Raw genomic sequence first — 21,001 nt, 5'->3', positions numbered from 1 at the left:
CCACGAGCACCGCCTCCTAACTGCAGCCTGGGTATGTCTGGGGCAGAGCAGGAGGGGCCGCACGAGGCTGGGGGTGGGGGTGGGGGGGTGAAGCGCTGACGCCCCGAGAAGGCACGAAACAAACGAGAAAGGGGCCATTGTGGAGTAACTTTCGCTGGCAGTAAGCAGCTCTGTCACGATTTGGCCCCGGGTTCCAAGTCGGGAAACGTCATAATCAGTAAAGAGGAAAGTTTCGCCGCGGGTGACGGCAGGACCCATTCTTGCCCAGGCCGGGCTCCCGACCACTGGCGAGCGGGGAGATTTCCCACTTCTAGGGGAGGACGGGTCAGTTCTCCTATCGCGAGAGTTGAACACTCGCGGCCCGGGCGAGAAGCCGGGAAACTGGCTTGTGGTTACCGGGGGAACGGCATTCTCGAATTCTCCGGGGGTGCAGTGGGTCCCGGGAGAAGGGGCGGCGAAGACGCGGAAGGCTGCTTCCGCGGATAAAGTTTGTGACATTAGTGTGCGGAATAGAGAAGGTTCTGTCTCTCCTTCGGCCCAGATTTCGTTAGGTGCACAACTGTCGAGGACTGATTCTTATTTCAGTGAATTTAGAGGTGGGCGAAAGACTTGGACGCGATTGGTGAGGGGGCGGGACCGATCGCCTAGACACTGACGAATAAAGGTCCGTGTCTGGAGCAGTGTTTGGGCTGTTCTTGCACGGACTGGGACTCGGGGCTAGGTCTGTGAAGAGGGTAGGGGGTATCCCAGCGGTATTAGTGATGGGGTAAGGGCGCGATTATGTTGGCAAAGTCTGTGGAGAAGGAAAGGCTGGGCTAGTTTAGAGGTATTTGTGTAGAGGGAAGAGGGCAGGTACTATAGCCCAATGAGAGGGTTGTGTGAGGGAAGGGTTCATGATACTAGTCCAATGAGAAGTCGGGACGGGACTATGCCTGGGTTGGCTACCTGGTTTAGGGGTGGGGAAATGCCAAAGGTCCAATGAGCGGGCAGAAGTGAGACGTTAGGCAAGCCAATGAACGGACGAGGGCCGTAATGTGGAGGGTGCTGTGTGTTCGAACGGTGTCGGGGCGGGGCAAGTAAAAGGGAGGGGTTATAGTGGGAGTCCCATGAGAAAGAGGCTGAGTGTGGCGCCGTGAATAGCGTTCTGGGTGGGTATGGTTCAACTTTGAGAGTTCAAATCTGGTTTCAGACACTTACTAGCTGTGTGACCCTGCACAAGTCACTTAATCCCCCTGTATCCTCCTCCATAAAATGAGCTGGAGAAGGAAATGGCAAACCACTACAGCATCTTTGCCAAGAAAATCCCAAATGGCGTCATGAAGACGGAAACGACTGAAAAACATTTTTTTTGTTGTTGTTGTTAGCCTCCCTCCCAACATCTCACCTATTTTGTTTTCACTTTGTATATACCTTGAATTTACTTAATCGCTGTGCATTTTGTATCCCTCAGTAGCACGAAAGCTCCTTGAAGGCATCGGCTGTTTTTGCACCCTCAGTGCCTAACACAGTGCCTGGAGTATATAGTACAGCAGAACTAGTACTTGTTGAATTGAATGGAGTCTGTGGCAAAGTCTTGGAAGAAAAAGTAGAAATTTAAAGTCATTTGCAACCGGATAGTATAAAAATTACTCAGAAAGATATGAGGAGTGATTTCTCCAAAGATTAAATTTAAGTGGGGCAGCTAGGTGGCGCAGTGGATAAAGCACCGGCCCTGGATTCAGGACGACCCGAGTTCAAATCGGACCTCAGACACCTAACAATAGCTGTGTGACCCTGGGCAAGTCACTTAACCCCCACTGCACCCCCCCCCCCCAGATTAAATTTAAAAAGAATTAAAACAAAAGAACTGTTTTAATAAAATCAAGTCTCAGCCATTCATCTACAGTGGCAGTGAAATTAATGGTCAGTTTGTTGTTGTCACATGCAGAATACTCAAGCAGGCAGCAATGTGACAGATCAATTTTGAGTACTTGTGGCAAAGGGCTTGTCTTATAGACCAACCACCTTTAAATACACTGGGGGTGGGGGCGCGGTTAATGTTCCCTGTTAATTTGTATCTGAGTCAGGTGATTTTGTTTTGTATATTTACTGGAGTTAACGCTATCTAGAGCAAACTCAGAAAGGTCCCCAGACATTTTCCCACTTATTACATAATGTTTTCCATCTCTTCCAGCCTGGAAAAAAACCAAAACAAAACAAAATAAGCCTCACTTCATTCAAGGGAAGTGACTCTCACTGTGTAATCCTTACTTTTTAGGATATATTATCTAGAAATACAAATCTAGGGATATATTTCTCTAGTGAGGTTTTTTTTTTTTTTGGTTTTGGTAGGTAGAGGGAGTAGTGAGAAGTCTTTCATGAAGAACAATAGTATGTTGGGAGACATTCTTTCTGTTTCATTATTTCAGGAACAGGCACAATGGAAACAGAAGCCTAGGTCATTTTCTGAAGAAATTTTAAGCTTAAGGAAAGTGAAAGACAGCCTTTTGGGATATTATTTGACTTTGGCTTGTCATTGGTACTTAGAATAAGCTTTTTATTTTATTGACATGTATTATATGTGTTCACAAAATGCTTCTGTCTCATTGCTTCTTTTTAAAGGGACAATGTACCCTTTGACAGAATGTTTAGGGCAGATACCAGATATGTGGGCTTTTGGTAAATTTTGACATTTTTCATACCATGTGTGCTATCCAGGGCGATCCATCATTCAATAATAGCAATGTCGAGGCCTGTTCCTAAGCTCAAGTCTTTCTAAAGAACCACAGTGATGCTGGGATAAATGACCTTTTCATTTATTGAGATAGACAGGGTCAACACATGTGGGTCAAATAAGGAAATAGCCTAGGGACACTCAATGGCCTGAAGACAAATATGGTATATCTGCCTCTCTTCTTTTTCCTTTCCTGCTTCCAACACTTTGGTGTGAACTCTTTCTTTGCTCTTCACAAAAAGAAAGAGGGGAGCATTTTTGCATGAAATTGCAGAAAATTATATTATTATGCCTAACGGGGAACAATCACTTGCCTTTCTCCATTGCATTGTGTTTCTCCAGAGAAAGAAATTCTTTTAATGAATGCTGAATGCAAATTAAGATAATAGGTTCCAGAGAGAATAAAGTTGGAATTTATACACTCAGGCTTGGTGAAATGAGAAAACACGCTAAGTATCAAGAGGGGAAAATCTAGAATCTTCCCATTTGCTTCCTTGTCTGTTCCCTTCCCCTTTCTTCAGACACATGTACTTACCTAACACTTTTTTTAAAATCATAAAAATATTTTATTATTCTCTAGTTACATGTAGAAATAGTTTTCAACATTTGTTTTTGTTGTTTTTGTTTTGCGGGGCAACGAGGGTTAAGTGACTTGCCTAGGGTTACACAGCTAGTAAGTGTCAAGTGTCTGAGGCCGGATTTGAACTCAAGTACTCCTGACTCCAGGGCCAGTGCTTTATCCACTGAGCCACCTAGCTGCCCCCTCAATATTTGTTTTTTATAAGATTTCTAGTTCCAAATTTTTCTCTCTCCCTCCCTTCCCTTCATACTTCCCAAGACAGCAAGCAATCTGATAATATTACCTAACAATGTTGAGTGACCCTCATCAAATCTCTGATCAAAGGATTCATTTCAGAGCTTAGGGAGGATTTGAAAAAAAGTTTTTTTTTTTCAGCCAAAAATGAGAAGAGAGGTTTATAGATTGAATCCAGAGGAGGGTAACCAAAATTGTGAAGGAGTAGGAAATCATATTTGAAGGGACTGGGAAGTTTAGTTTGAAGAAGAGAAAAACTAAGGCAGGAAATGGTGACCAGCTTCAGATAACTGAGGAAGTGTCAATATGGAATAGGGAATTAAGCATGAGGACCAAACTGAGGACTATTGGGTAGAAGGTACAATGAAGCAAATTTGGCTTAGTATAAGAAAGAATATTCTGAAAATAAGATGTTCACCAATAGAATTTCCTGGCTTATGATGAGCTCTGCATTATTAGAAGTATTCAAAAAGAAGTTAGTTGATTATCAGCTGTTGTTGTTTGTCCTAGGTTATCAAAGAGGACCATGACAGATGCCATAGCTTGCAGTGAGTTGAATTTAAATGAGGGAGGGAGGTGCAAGGTCACCAACCTCACTTTCTCCTCCAGAGCCATCTGGGTCTAGTGGCAAGATAGATATCAGGACCACTGGAGATGGCCTTGGATGTTTAAGACAATAGGGAGGTTACGTGATTTGCCCAGAGGCATACAGCTAGTAAGTCTCTGGGGTGAAATTTGAACTTAGGTCCTTTTGACTCCAGGCTTTGCACTTTATTCACTGCACCACCTAGCCACCTCTGCCTATCAGCAATGCTATAGAAAGGATCCTTGTTTTGAGTAAATGGTTAGACCAGATGACTTCCTTTATGAAGGTCTCTTTTAATCCAGACATTCAAGTGTTTGCGAGGAGTGGGCTTGTTAAACAATGGGATGGGGTAAGGGCAGGATGAGAAGAAACAAAGAGTGTGTTCTTATGAAATTATCCACTCTGGGGAAAGCATGGATCATTTCTGGTCAGGATGGAAGAGCCTCGTAGGCATTAGAGGAAGGACACAGATATTATAAACATTTCTTATAGTGACCAGTAATGTCATTTGCAGGCTTTCTCCCCACGTCACTGCTTCATTTAACTGCTGGTGGCAGCTAGGTGGCTCAGTGGATAAAGCACTGGCCCTGGATTCAGGAGGACCTGAGTTCAAATACGGCCTCAGACACTTGATACTAGGTATGTGACCCTGGGCAAGTCACTTAACCCTCAAAACAAAAACAACAAAAACAAAAAAGATCCCCAAATTTAACTGCTCACAGTGGCAGCACCAGTTCTTAGAATGGATTGTTTAGAAAAGCCTCCAGTTTATCAGCCAGATATTTTTTATAGCCTGAGCTTTTGGGTTTGCAATATTTTATGGATATTAATTATTTAAACTCACAATCATATAACTTGACCTTTTTTTGGTCTTCTAGGATTTCAATGGATATTATAAGGGGAAATTTAGATGGAATTTCACGACCAGCATCAAATTCAAGAATTCATCCTGAGAGCAGAAGTTCAAGTGCTTCTTTGGAAATTCTGACACCAGAACCAATGTCTGTTAAGGTAATTTTCTTTTTGAAGTAATTTTGACCTCTTATCTTTAAACAGTTTTGAAAAACCAAGGTGATTGTTAAGCTATTTGAATTTCTCTGAATGCTACATGTACTTGCATCCTAGAGGTTTTTTGTATGTTCTAGAGTCATTGGCACTAAATAGTACCCTCATTTTCCTCTTTTGGACCTTTCTGTTTTTATACTTTCCTTTTTCCTCATGTACTTTGGTATACACTTTATTTTAAGTAAAAAGAATGACATTCAAACTGTTGCTTAATAGGCTTCTATTGACTCATGATATACATAAGGTATGGTATCTAATGACTACTGCAGATGATTTTGGCAATGGGAATAGGCTACAGTACTTGTTAGGCCCACTGTCTCTTCGGCTCCTATGTTTCATGAGCTCTTTTTGTTTGTTTAAAACCATCAATGAGGCATTTGTTTTCTCACCTATTACAAGTGAAGATCTCTATATTTACTCCTATTAAGATCAGCAGATAAATTAATTGATAAAATGATTCCAGAAACCAATTTATGCCTGAATTTGAGAAACATTTATCAGAATCAGTAGTATCTAAGGCATCTTGGTAGGGATGAAAGATAACATTAATACTAATAGGTAACATTTATATAATGCTTACTATATAACAGGCACTATGCTGAGGTCTTTACAATTGTTATCTCATTTGATCCTTGCATCTATGCTATTATTACCCTATTTTACAGATGAGGAAACTGAGGCAGAGTTAAATGACTTGCACAGTGTCACACAGCCAGTAAGTATTGGAGGTTAGATTTGAACTCAGGTCTTCCTGACTCCAAGCCCAGCACTCTATCTGCTGAGCCACCTAGAAGCCATGAAAGAGACATAGGGATGAATAAAACATGGTTCCTGCCCAGAAGGAGTTTAACATTTAATAGAAGAGTGAAGGCATTTACTTCAACAAATATAATACAAATTAAATTCATAAGAATGGTATAAAACAAAGTGATACCATTTTCACAGAAGGAAAAGAGCTCCCTTCTGACTCAAGGGTTTAGGAAGGCTTCAAGTAATATTGAGTTGGTTGGAGGACTGGAGGGCAGTTTAGGAATAATGAAACATAATCAGGGCAAAATACTGGAAGATAGAAAGCATGAAAATGCTTTTTTGGCTGACTTTGTGGAGAATGTGAAGGGGAGTCATGTGAGATTCAATTAAGCATTTATTAAGTGCCTGTTATGTGTAGGGCACTCCAGGGAACTCGAGATGCAAAATGTCCCTTCCCTCAAAGAGTTTGACATGCTGACAGGGCATCCAGTTTGAAATATCCAGTAGGCAGTTTGAGATGTTCAAGTGTAACTCAGGAGAAATATACTAGGGCAAGTTATATAGATTGTAGAGTCTCATCTGCATAGGGATGATAATTAAACCCATGAGAGCTATCTTGGAGAAGAGAAAGAGGAGGAGGAGGAGGAGGAGGAGGAGGAAGAGGCAGCGACTTTCTGGTTGGCCGAAAGTACAGATATAGTTCTTAAATTCTCCCAATTGATCAGTCTGCTAATTGATCTCTCTGTTTATAGTCTCTTTCCTCTCCAATCCTGTGGCCTTTTAGCACAAGCACAGATAACATAGAGGTGCCTGTAGGCAAAGTTAATATTTTACTTTGAAAAGAGGTTTTATTTTTTCAAATATTTGTTGGATTTTCATGGTTTCTGAGTTCTTAGGGGAAAATGTATGCTACATCTGTTCAATTGATTTTAACAAACAATTAGTACTTGTATGCACAATGTTAGTATTGCAAAGATTAAGAATGATGCATTCCGGGAGCAGCTAGGTTGCGCAGTGGATAAAGCACTGGCCTTGGATTCAGGAGGACCTGAGTTCAAATCCAGCCTCAGACACTTGACACTTAACTAGCTGTGTGACCGTGGGCAAGTCACTTAACCCTCATTGCCCTGCAAAAAAAAAAAAAAAAGAATGATGCAGTCCTATAACATGTATAAACACAAAGTGGACTGTGGTGCCAAGGAGAGATTGAGACAAAGGGCTTTCAGGAACTCTGAGGGAGAGATGATGGATTTTCTTGTAGTCCAATAATTTGGGAAGTACTAGAGGACAGGGCAAAGGACGGGGACTTTGTAACATGGAAAAGGATGGTAGTGATGCCAATTAAATGCAATTTTTGTGAGTCGAATGATTTTCAGAATTACATACAAATCTGTTAATGTCTAATCCAAATGCTTTCTTTCCTTTTGGTCCCTACCTTTCCTCAGTGGAAGCACACAATGTGTATTGATAGCTATACGGTTTCATTATAAGTATCTATGACTATTAAGTTCTTTTGGATGAATGATCCCAGTTATTTATTTGGAACATAAATATTTTATTATCCCCAACCACTTAACTATTTTAGTTATTCTTTTTTGTGCTTACTTCCAAATCTTTATATTTTATTTAGGTTGTGAGGCAGAAAATTAGATATGTTATACTAAGGAAGGAAGACTGGTATGTAGTTTTGATATACAGGTATTATATTTGTGACATACATGTTTGAGTTACGATATTTTAAAAATAACTGACACTGAGTTATTGACTAGTATGTACAGTACTTCAGTAGTATGAAAAACCCAAGATTTTGTCATTGTTAAATCGTAAATTTCATCAACTAAATAAAAGGATAAGTTTCATGAAAGTTAGTGACTCCTTGTTAGTCGGATTCAAGGAAAATACATTCAAGTTTGTGTTTGTTTCTTTTTTAAATCTTGTGTTTACTTATTTTTTTTTGTGTGGGGCAGTGGGGGTTAAGTGACTTGCACAGGGTCAAATTTGTGTTTTATTAATTTTGAAAGAGGCATGTATGTTGTATTTGGTGGGCTATTTTCTAGGAATTTGATATTTATAAAATCTTACTTGCAGGGCAGATTGTGGTCCCTCTATACTTTAGTAGATGATGTTATATTTTATATATATATATATATATATATATATATATATGATGACAGTGTTTCTGATAAAGGCCTCATATCTAAAATATATGGAGAACTGAATCAAATACATAAGAATACAAGTAATTCACCAGTTGAGAAAATGTCAAAGGATATGAACAGGCAGTTTTCAGATGACAAAATTAAAACTACCTACAGCCATATGAAAAAATGTTCTCAATCACTACTCATTAGAGAAATGGAAATTAAATCTACTCTGATGTACCACCTCACACCTATCCAATTGACTAATATGACAAAAAAGGGAAATGGTAAATGTTAGAGAAGATGTGGGATAATTGGAACACCAGTGCACTGTTGGTAGAGCTGTGAACTGATCCAGCCATTCTGAGGAGCAATTTGGAACCATGCCCAGAGAGCTATCAAACTGTGCATACCCTTTGACCCAGCAATACCACTACTAGGTCTTTATCCCAAAGAGATCATGGAAAAGGGAAAAAAGAACCCAAATGTACAAAAATATTTATAGCTGCTCTTTTTGTGGTAGCAAAGAATTGGAAATTGAGGGGATGCCCATCAATTGGGGAATGGCTAAACAATGAGTTTTACATGTCCCAAAGGCTTTAAAACTGTGCATACTCGTTGACCCAGCAATACCACTACTATGTCTATAACCCAAAGATATCATAAAAAAGGGAAAAGGACCCACATGTACAAAAATGTTTAGAGCTGCTCTTTCTGTGGTAGCAAAGATTTGGAAATTGAGGGGATGCCCATCAGTTGGAGAGTGGCTAAACAAGTTGTGGTATATGAATGTAATGGAATACTAAGACATGATAAGCAGATGGATTTCAGAAAACCTGGATAGACTAAAATGAATTGATGCTGAGTGAAATGAGCAGAACCAAGAGAACATTGTATATAGTATCAGCAACATTGTGTGATGATCAACTTTGATAGACTTAACTCTTCTCAGCAATGCAATCATCCAAGACAATGCCAAAAGACTTACAGTGGAAAATGCTTTCCACATTCAGAAAAAGAACTATGGAGGGGGAAGCTAGGTGGCGTAGTGGATAGAGCCCTGGCCCTGGAGTCAGGAGTACCTGAGTTCAAACTCGACCTCAGACACTTAACACTTACTAGCTGTGTGACCCTGGGCAAGTCACTTAACCCCAATTACCTCACTAAAAAAAACACGCACAAAAAAAAACCCCAAAAAACAAACAAACAAAAAAAAAGAACTATGGAGCCTGAATATAGATTCGAGCATACTATTTTCACTTTTGTTGTTACTTTTTTATTATTCTTGTTAACTCTTGCATTTTTTCCTTTTGTTCTGATTCTTCTCTTATAACATGACTAATGAGGAAATATGTTTAACATGATTGTAATTTATAACATATATCAAATTGCTTGCTGTCCTCAGGAGGGGAGAGGGAAGGGAGGATGGGAGAAAAGTCTGGAACTCAAAAAATATTTTTACATGTAATTGGGAAAAATAAATTATTATACTTTTTTTTTAAAATTTAAAAAGAATCATTAAAAAAGAGGGTAACTAAATCCATGGCATCTGAAGAGACAACCAAGTGGAGAAGAGAAGAGTGAAAAGGAGAGAACCCAGAAGGATACTCATAGTTAGAGGGCATGATTTGCTAAAGGATCATCCAGCAAAGGAGACAGAGAAGGAGCAGTCAGATGGGTAGGAGGAGAACTGGGAGAGAGTATTTATCCCCAAAACCTAGAGAGAAGAGAGTATGGAGGAAGAGAGAGGGATCAACAGTGTCAGAAGTTCCAGAAAGGTCAAGGAGAATGGGGATTGAGAAAAGGCCATTGAATTGGTAACTAAGAGATCCTTAGTAACTTTGGAAAGAGCAGTTTCAGTGGAATGAAAAGGTTGGACGCCAAATTGCAAAGGGTTAAGAATACAGTGAAAGGGGGCAGCTAGGTGGCGCAGTGGGTAGAGCACCGTCCCTGGAGTCAGGAGAACCTGAGTTCAAATTCGGCCTCAGACACTTAACACTTACTAGCTGTGTGACCCTGGGCAAGTCACTTAACCCCACTTGCCTCAATAAAAAAACAAAAAAGAAGACAGTGAGAGGAGAGAGACTGCAGGCACCTATTCTAGATAAACTTTTCAAGGGGTTTAGCTACAAAGGGAAGAAGAGAAATTGGACGATAGTTAGCATGAACAGAAGGATCAAGTGGAGTTTTTTCAGGATAGTTTGCCTGTGTCTACCAAGTTCCTGGCCATTGACCTTTGGGTAAAATTAATTTTAATTCTTGGGAGAATTCAGTATTCTAAGACTTGCAGCCATAATGAATCAAAGATTTTCTTTTGAGGGGGGCTGGTTCTGTGAGTTTATTGGTATGGGGAACTCTTGGCAAGGAAACTACCTCTCCTAATTCAGAGAAGCAAATAATCTGCATCTCACAGTTATAGAAACTCATCTGGGGGCTCTGAAGTTTTCACTGATTTGCCTGGGGTTACATGGTCAGTAGTTGTCAGCAGGGACTGGAACTCTTCTTAACTCTGAGACCATCTCTAATCACTGCCATACTCTGCCTTTCTTGGGAGAATCCACTGTGGCCATTTGGGTCATGGAGAAAACAAATATAATGAGAGTTCAGTTGTTTTGCCTTTTCTCCATTCTCTGTTGTGATTGTCTGATCCTCCTGAGCGATGGCCCATCTCTTCTTCCCCCCAATAAAGCTAAAAATCCACTTTATTTTGGGGCTGTTCTTAGTATTCTTTTCCAATTTATTAATGTTCTTCACACTAGTATTTCTTCAGGTCTCTGAGGAATAAGGACTAAATTACTCCTAAATTCACTAGAATTTTGGCGAATTTTGTTTAGAAAAATAAATTTTACATTATAATGCTTTCTAAAATTCAGTGTAACTTCTGGGATTCTAGCTATCACACAAAGGTGCCTAGAAAAGTTGCCCCAGTTTTGAAGCACTCTGTAAATCAGCACTCACACAGAACCATAGCTTACAAATTCTGTGATCCAGCCTAAAGGACACATTAGTTACAAGTAAAAGACATTGAGTCAAACAGCTTGTTGTTGTTGTTGTTGTTCAGTTGTTTTAGTTGTATCTGACTCTTCACGACCCCATTTGGGGTTTTCTTGGGCAAAGATGCCAGCTCATTTGACAGATGAGGAAACTGAGGCAAACAGGGTTAAGTGACTTGTCCAGGGTCACACAGCTAGCAAGCATCTGAGGCAGATTTGAACTCAGAAAGATGAGTCTTCCAGACTCTAGGACTGATACTCTATCCACTGTACTACCTAGCTGCCCCAAAGTGTTTATAAGGAGGCATTTACATGTTTATGGAGAATAACTGGGGCAATATAGAAAAATTGAAGAAGGAATATGGGATGGAAAGGAAGGTAGATATATGATGGGAGTTTAGACTGAGGGTCAGAAAAAAAACAGGTAATGTGAGAGGCAAGAATAACTGGGAAGAGGAGTCAGTCGGTATGGAGTACAGGGAAGATGGCTGGAAGACAAGAGGGAATTGGGTACTTGGAAGAAGGACTCCTAAGCAAAAAAATTTTTTTTTCATTTTTTAAACATTTTTATATAAAATTTTGAATTCCAAATTCTATCCCTCCCTCCCCCTTTTCCCTTTTTAATGATCTCTTTGGGATATAAACTTAGTAGTGGTATTGCTGGATTAAAGGTAATGCACGGGGCAGCTAGGTGGCACAGTGGATAGAGCACCGGGCCTGGATTCAGAAGGACCAGAATTCAAATCCGGCCTCAGACACTTGACACTTACTAGCTTTGTGACCCTGGGCAAGTCACTTAACCCGCATTGCCCCGCAAAATAAAAAAAAAAGTATATACAATTTTATAGCCCCCTTGGGCATAGTTCCGAATTGTTTTCCAGAATGGTTGCATCTATTCACAACTCCACCAACAGTACTCCTAAATGAAATTGTACAGTAAGTAAACTATGACTCTTCTTTCTTTAGACTTTTCATCTTTTCTGTATTCCCCTAAATACTCAGCACTCAAGTGGTCTTTCAATCTAAATCTCCTCCCTCTTCCCAGTCAAAATCTGATCTGAGGGAAATTCATTTGTGTTATAATATATGAGCTGTTGATTAATTTGTCTATATTGTATGTCTACGTGTCTATTATTGTCTCTGTGTATATTCTAGGCTCTCTACACTGTGTCCCATCTCTCCCACTGTCTCATGTACTAAGTGCCCAGAAAATTCTGGTAATGTCCATGCAGCTGCTCAAGTACCAGAATTCACCAGAAGGAAAAGGAATAAACACTGGGTGGATGACATCTTCGTTGCTGTTGTTTTCCTATAAAAAGACTGACTTTTTCTTTGCTGGGTTTTGCCTTTTAGTTTTTCTTATATCACATGCCCACGTGTTCTTCAGGCTCAGCCCCACCCCATGTAGCCTCAGAGATGTGGAAGCAGTGCTGTAGGAATAGAGGGATAGGGAGAGAGCAGATTCTGAGGCTTGAGGGAGTGGGGGGGCTTCCAAAACAGCATGTGGAAGACTTATGAGGACCACACAGAGCCTGAGGCAGGAGAGGCAGGAGAGGCAGGAGAGGCAGGAGAGAAGCACAGTGCTATTTTTTCCCCCTATAATGTAGTGCTGCAATGTCCCACCCTCTGGTAGAAACCAAGGACTGGAGGTCTAATTGCTGGACAGAGCAGAGGGACAGGCCCTCAGACTCTGCAGGGATCAAAACTTGCCACTCAGTGGGTTAGACCTGAGTGCAAAGATTCAGAGGGATGAAAGTATTCTTGAGAGGCCAACGGCGCCATTCCTCTGTCTTCAGACACACGATACAATGCACCCTAGAAACAATATAGAGTGTCACTTAAAAACAACTTTCAGAGAAAATTATTTCCTTATGTTCATCAGGAAATGCCTACCAGTGTTTAGCATACTCACTGTTAGGAAGTTCTTTGTATCTAGCTGAACTGTGTCTAACATAAAATCTATCTATATATATTCATATACACACATATATCAAATCAAATTCTGCAGTTAAACATTTTTCTCTTATTGTTCCCTCAATGGAGATGGAGAACATTTGATCTCCATCTTCTGCACAGCATCCTTTTAATATTTGAATATTTAAGCTTCCTCTCAGCTTTCCTTTCAGGCTAAGTAGTGATAGTTTCTTCTACTTATTGAATAGGTACTATGTTCTTTGAAAATCACTAAGCTTTTCTTGTCATTGGTGTGGGCATAGCTAGGCCTGGGTTCTGCTCTGCTATATTTGGCAGGGACAGTGGTATTTCTATGTTTCAATGCAAACATGTATATATGTATATATACACACATATGTGTGTATATGTATACACATATCTATGCAGGCATGTGTATGTATATATATGTGTACGTACACACACACACACACACACACACACACACACACATATATATAAAAACACCCAGAGGTGTTTGTATGTGTACTTTGATTTCTCAGGTCAATACTTTTACTAACATGCAAGTATTTATTTAAAAAATAAACTATATTTTAACAATACTATGACTGAATCTAAGATTTATTTTTAGGTTGATACTTCAATCAACTTGAACAGTAGTGGCCAGCAGAGCAATAGAGAAAATTACAATTTCAGGGAAAGTAGCAGCATTAATGGTAAGAAGAAACATGATACTCAGAAAGTAAAAACCCCTCAATATTATTCCAATGAGGTTGACCACAGTTTACGTGAACAGATCAAGTCTTCTTGCACTGAATATTCAGGTATGCTAGTAGGCTAATAATAACCACAAAGAATACATTCCAAAAACAAAGGACATTTAGTCGGATTATCAGCTTGAATATTGGGAGTTTCTGAGGATGGCTCCTGGGAGTAGATTAAAGATGTTTATGAACCATGCCATTGAGAAAGTTGACAGAGTGACTTGGAAGGTGATAGATGACAACAATGAAGATAAAGATAAAGAAATTACATATGTTTTAAAAGAGCAATGGTTATTGAGGGATGAAGATAGAAAAACTGTCTGGAAATAGCATTGGAGGATGGAGGAATATGCCAACTTTCTCCTATTGGCTTTGTGTGTGGATGTGGGATTACAGAGAAAATGGCTTCCAGTGTAGGGGGTTAGGAGGTATGTGGTATTTTCATGGGAAAGCCAGGTTTTAGCTAACGCTTATAGGTGGGATAAGGTTAGTTAAAACATTAGGAGATGAAGGGGAGTTTGAGGAGAGAGTAGGTTTTCAAAATACCACAGTGAATGAGCTAGGAGACTGGTGAACTATAGTTGAATGGGCCTGGGGAAGAGGAAGGCCAATCAAAATAGAGATTGGGTTCAAAAGGAGATTCTGTGGACATACAACTTGTGTTGAAGGTAGTAAGGCTTTATGATTGGGGTTGGGGAACCAGGTGTGTTGGCAATATAGGAAGCCAATTCATCTGGCAGAACTTAAATAATAGAAGAATTTGAAGAGTTAACCTGCGTCAAAGCTCTAAATGGAATGTGTTTCATGCTTCCACAAGTTCTCACTTGTAGGTGAGCTTCTGATCTTGATGGTGGCTTTGGAGTTTCTGAGTGGGAAGGGTAACTGATACAGAGAATGTATGGAGAGACATGGACATGAAGTGAACAGGGTGAAAAACATAGAAGGCAAGTTCCAAAAACTACTTTCAAGGAATTCAGGGATTTGGATCTTTATGGCTTGAGGAAAAAAATCTTTGCTCATATAATCATGTATACATCAAAGTATAAAGAAATATAGTTTTAGGATAAAGTATTAGAAAAATGTTAGTTTTTAAAATACTGTTACATGTTAATTTGCTAGAGTGTATTCTCTAAACCATTACACAAATATATGATAGATCTGTGATTTTTAAAAACTAGGTCCTATGTAAGTGCCAGCTATTTTAACTATTATTGTTAATTTCCTCAGCATAGGGAACTCCCTGTGTGACGCTTTGATCCACATCAATGCAGATTGCAATCCATTTAAAACTTAGTAGAGAAGTGTTCTAGAGTTGCCTACGGCAGTAGAGGTTAAGTGACTTATGAAGGTTCACATAGTAAATGTTAGAGATAGTATTTGAACTCCCATCATCATGATGCTACCCATGATAATGAGTACTTATCTCTAACCCAATAATCTATATCCATGATGACAAAGTGCCTTTGTTCATATACCTATGTATTATTGAAATTATATGATAAATAGAATTTATTAGTAGTAATTTGTTAATCATGTTCATAATAACAATACAATAACAGTGCTTTAAGCTTTATAAAGCATTTTTTTGCTCTAATCCTCTGTAGTAATTAGAGATATGTCTATTTTATAGATAAGTAACCTGGGGCTTAAATAGTTAAAATGATTTAGGCTATGTAGATAGCAAATGTTGGAGCCAGGACACAAACCCAACACTTTCTGCTTTTTAATATATGAATTTTTACTTAGTTTTAATTAATTTTTGAAAGGCTGAATATTGTCACTTTTGTTTTTGCTTGATTACAAGAACTTAATTCCAGTCTGATTGCTTCAGAAGATGAATATGAAGTTCAGTATTTCAATCTCTTTGATATGCCTCAGGATATCCTAAGCCAAGTGAAAGAAGGTAGTATGGTTTAGATTCATTGTGGGCCACAGTACAATAAGACAAATTTCAGTTGTGTTTGTTTATCTTGCTATGATAGCTGTATAAACTGTGTAAGATGCTTTTAAAATACCTGATCTTTAGACCACCCAAGTAGACACAAGCTGAGAATTTTAGGAATGGCAGTGGGGAATTAGAGGTATTGTACTGGCTGCATTAAGTGTTGCAGTACCCACTCATTAATAGGGCTGATATTCTCATAGGCTCCTCCCCTTCAAAAACAAAGTGGCCCCATTAGGGGGAATGAGATGACATCATTTGGACTTTTCCAAAGCTGTGAATTGTTTCTTTCACCTAACAATAAATTCTTATTGATCTAAGCCAGGAAGTCTTAAAAAACCAAAATGATTCAATATTTGTTTGATTATTTCCCTGCATGGTTATTATAGTTATATTTAATTTAAAATCTGAATAATTTCAAAGTCCGTAAGTGACCCCAATTTCCTAGAATTTAATGTTAAAAATGAAAACTCAAGGGAGTTCCTGGGTAACAATGAAACATTTTCTCTCTCTCTCTCTCTCTCTGCCGGGCAACGAGGGTTAAGTGCCTTGCCCAGGGTCACACAGCTAGTAAGTGTCAAGTGTCTGAGTTCAGATTTGAACTCAGATCCTCTTGAATCCAGGGCTGGTGCTTTGTCCACTGTGCCACCTAGCTGCCCCCAACAATGAAACATTCTCAAAAAGTTAAAACGTTTCATTATTCACATATAGAACTCTATTGATCGTAACCATAATAATAACTGATATCTGTATAATGCTTTATGGTTTACAAAGCATTTTACATCTCTTAACTCATCGGTATCTCATTCTCACAACTACTGTATGGCAAGTTTTACAGACATAATTTTATTCCATCTTACAGATGAGGTAATAGGGGCTCAGAAGTTATGCAACCATTAACCTTTTCCTGATGGTGACATAGTTCATAATAAGCATCAGAAGCAGGATTCCAAGCTATGTCTCTCTTGGCTGCAAGTTTAGTAGTTACTTGTGTCAGTGTCTTATCTCTCCTATCATATCTTAAGCTTCTTGAGGCCAGGTTCTATTCATTTACATCTTCCTATACCCAAGAGTGGCTACATATCTGTCTGTCTGTCTGTTTCTCTGTCTATATGTATACATATATGTATGTGTGTGTTTATATTTTTATAACTTCTGATATAGTATAATGAAAAGATTCTTGATCTACAAATCAGGAGAGACCTGGGTTTGAATTTATCTTCTGCCACTAATACACTGATATCATGGACAAATCACAAAAAACTTTCTGAGCCTCAGTTTCCCCATCTAATAAATGGGAATAATAATATCTATCTGACAGGGTTATTGTGAGGCCTGATTGTATGTAAGGTACTTTGTAAACCTTTTGATGAGGTATAAATGCCGGCTATGATAACAGTAATTATCATTGTTGATATAGCCCTGTACAGTCTACAGAGAAATTCTTTACAACAATTCCTGTGAATTAGGTACTGCAAATAATCTTGTTTCCATTTTATAGAAAAAGAAGAAGCTGAAACTTAGGTTAAGTAACTTGCCCAAGGTCACATAGTTAGAAAGTGGCGAAACCAGAACTTTAATCCATTACCGCTTTACTTCAAGCAGAGTCCACTCTCCTGCTGGTTAGTTTAATGCTTACCCTACTGTGGCGATTCAGTTAATTAAAGAATAAATAGATAATGAAAACCTTGCGATTTTAATACTTAGGCAAGACCATTTGCTATAGTAGTTCAAAGGAAGGGAGAAGTCACTGAAAGCTAATGTGTTCAAGGAATACTTCCTGGAGACAGTGGAAGCTGAAGTCAATCTTGAAGAGGATCCTTTAGTTGGGAGATGAGATTTGAATGAATGGAGAGAGAGTAGGAAGGAGGACAGTTTAGGCAAGGGCAATGAATGGACTAAAAGGTAATACATGTGGTGAGAAGAAGCCCCAGATCCCTTATCTATAAAATGAAGGGGTTGAACTAGATGATCTGTTCCAATTCTAAAAGCTACATAAACTTTTACTTTCTATATCATGTAGATGTTTCCAAAACAAAAGAATCAGACCTTCAACTTCAGGAAGCTGTTAAAAAGATGAAGAGACTTGATAAACTATTGGTGGAGAAACAATTTAAAGAAAAAGAAATTAAAAAGCAAGGCCAAGAAATGAGAACAAAACTGTGGGAAGGACTTCGGGTAAGAGAGAGATGACAATTATGTGCCGTATGAGAGGCGACAGTCTCTGGGGAAGGTATGCTACTCCGTGGCTATGTTGATGAGAAGTAGGATTGGCTTGAGGTAATTTTTAAGGAAATATTTTGTTTTATTCTTTGAGTATGAACATTGAATGTGTCTGTATTCTGCTTAATAGTTAATAGATTGTTGTATGTCTAACCCTTAATAGTACAATTTGTGTTATGAAGTACTTCTGATAATAGGTATGCACCGGACCTGTACTGATGAGTATTTTTTTTTCAGGGATATAGGGCTGGATCTTTTTGCTTGAACTCTGTAGTGAGGAGTGGGGCATCTTGGTCTTACATCTGAACAAGAAGTACTGTTCTCTCTACATGGAGTTTAAAGTTTGCTTAGTGGATAGCCAGGTCAAAAAAAAAATGTGATGCTTGGTGACTATTATTTGTGATCTGTGGATCAGCTGTGTAAACAGTTAAGAAGAGTGACATAAGATGGGTATCTATATGTAACTGTCTTAAGTAGTCTAAATTTAATTTAGCTTCAGGTATCTTTTAAATAAGTTGGACCTAAATAATTTTCTTATGAAATTGGGTATAAGGTATAGCCAAATGGAAGGATGGCTTATATATTGGTGAATTGGTAGAATCTGGTTTGATCATATACTCAAAGGGAGTAAGAAATATTTTTTGTGGGAGACCTGATAGTATTGCCCAGACATGCCAGTGAAGACTGTAACAAACAAAAAGACCAGTCCCAGCTTATAAAACAATGTCTGTTGCAAAGGGTGAAGAGGCAGAGAAATTCCATGAAGAATTTAACAATATCCTTCAAACCAGATTGACATATACATTGATATTTATGAAGGAGGTTACAGGGGAGCATAGCAAAAATTCACAAAATATAATTCAGATCAAAGGCCCTACTTAGAAGCCCTTGCTCTTATAGCATAAATACCTTATTCAAGAAGAGAGTTTGAAGACACTGGACTGAATTAATAGCACAGAAAGGAAATTAGTTTTTTCTTAACAGACAACAAATAACAGGTTGCCAGTATCAGTGTCTTTTCTGGTGTTTGTGGGAGTTGAATTGAATGGGCTAAAAATAATCACAGATTATAAAAAAAAGACAATTGAGAAGTTTGTAATTACAGACATATACCTATTTATCTTCTTTATGGGAATGATCTATATAAATATTGTGGGTATTCTGACTGAAAATAAGAAGACGACAGCATTTTGCAAAGTATTTTCTATATCAGACCATAGCTTTAGTTAAAATAGTGTTTATTGTTTAGGTCTTATAAAAAAGGAATTTGGTTCAGAATATCAAAAGTTAACCTAAGGTAATTATAGATTTAGAGTTGGAAGGGACCTTATCAGTCATCTAATCCAGTCCTTCGTTTTATAGATGAGGAAACTATGGGTCAGTAAGGCTAAAGTAACTTGCTCAAGATTATATAGGTAGAAAGTGGCAGAGACAGGATCCTAACTCAGGTCTTCTGCAAATCCAGCTTTCTTTCTACTTCATCACATTACCTTTCTCTTCTCCAAAAATGTCTTCAATAAAATTGTAGTATAGCCCTCCCCAAACCCTCTGCCAAGGTTCCTATTTCACATGGCTCTGGGACCCCTTGCTATTTCTGATGTTAAATATGTTTTGGACCAGCATCTGTTCCAGGAGTTCAGAGCTCCTACCCAGTAACAATTTGCCTAGATCAAGCAAGATAATGTGAAATTAGAACAAAAGACACTAAAACTGAATGTGTAAATAGCAAGGAACTGAATTAGGGCATAAACATTCCCCATATAGTCCTTTTCCCTTTGATTCTAGAGAGAGTCATATCACTTTAAACTCATGGCACAGATGTTGGAGATCAAAGTATGAAATAATCTGCTTATCCACTTCTCTCTTGATCTTGGCACAAAACAAACAATAGGGTATTAATTGTTGTTCACACTGTAGTCTGGAGGTGTTCTGGCAATTTAGATAGAGAGCCTTGATTTCTATTGACATGACAACTGGCTGACTATTGAAGATGCCTACTACGTCTCTAATTGGCATTAGAATGGCCTAGACATGGTAGTGGCTTCTTCCTACCTCATTATCCCATTGGCTACACCTATGTCCATTGGCTAACACTATATGCATCTTAATACCTCTGCCTTTTCCCCTTTTCTCCCAGACGGGCAATACTTATAACCTCTTGAAACTCGCTGGTTTTCAACACCTCATGCTTAATCAGAGTGCATGGTTGGTCTCACTGTCATGCTGTAGAACTCAGGCACAGACTTCTGAAAGACATAGTCCAGAAAATTTTTCCCATTGAATTAGGCTTATATCATGAATCCAAGCATTATAGGAATATGGAGTCCATTCATGGTCAGTCAATAAATAAGTATTTATTAAATGCCTGCTATGTGCCAGGCACTATGCTAACCACTGGAACACAAAGAAAAGCAGCAAACAGTCCCTGCTCTTGCAGAACTTACAGTTTAATGGGGGAGACAACATGCAAATAATTTTGCACAAACAAGCTTATATACAGGATGAATAGGAAATATAGCAGAGGGAAAGCACTAGATTTAAGAGGGATTGGGAAAGGCTTTCTTTAGAAGGTGAGATTTAGCTAAATTGGAAGGAAACCAGGGAAGCTGGAAGGTAGAGATGAAGGAGAACATTCTATGCATGGGAGACAGCCAGTGAAAATGCCTGGAGTTTAGAGATGGAGTGTCTTGTTTAAGGAACAGCAAGAAAGCCAGTGTTACTTTACTGAAGAGTATATAGGTGGGAGGTTTGGGAGGCGGTATAAGATGTAAGACTAGAAAAGTAGAACTAGGTTATGAAGGGCTTTGAACACCAAATGGGTTTTATATTGGAACCTGGAGATGATGGAGAGCCACTGCAGTTTATTGAGTAGGGGTGTGACATGGACCTGTGGTTTAGGAAAGTCACTTTGGCAGCTGAATGCAGGATGGACTAGGGTGGGGAGAGACTTATGATAGGCAAAGACCCAGCAGTTATTGCAAGAAACCAGCAGATGATGAGGGCCTGTACCAGAGTGGTGGAAGTTTCAGAGGAGAGAAGGGGGCATATTAATAGATGTTGCAAAGATGAAATTGACAGACCTTGGCAACAGTTTGGAGA

General features: G+C 39.0%; 1 protein-coding gene across 1 annotated transcript in view; it reads left to right on the top strand.

Moving 5' to 3' along the window:
- The first annotated feature begins 458 nt into the window (after window positions 1-458).
- Window positions 459-21,001, top strand: part of FSIP1 (fibrous sheath interacting protein 1) — a 246,793-nt gene continuing 226,250 nt past the window's right edge. The window contains exons 1-4 of the mRNA XM_043980546.1: window positions 459-596; window positions 4,992-5,124; window positions 13,605-13,689; window positions 17,703-17,857. Of these exons, the coding sequence (XP_043836481.1) occupies window positions 4,999-5,124; window positions 13,605-13,689; window positions 17,703-17,857 (366 nt within the window). The 5' untranslated portion in view covers window positions 459-596; window positions 4,992-4,998. The remainder of the gene's footprint in view (window positions 597-4,991; window positions 5,125-13,604; window positions 13,690-17,702; window positions 17,858-21,001) is intronic.

Source organism: Dromiciops gliroides, chromosome 2, assembly GCF_019393635.1.
Source record: "Dromiciops gliroides isolate mDroGli1 chromosome 2, mDroGli1.pri, whole genome shotgun sequence".
Lineage (NCBI taxonomy): Eukaryota > Metazoa > Chordata > Mammalia > Microbiotheria > Microbiotheriidae > Dromiciops > Dromiciops gliroides.
This window is presented reverse-complemented; position numbering and strand designations above follow the sequence as displayed.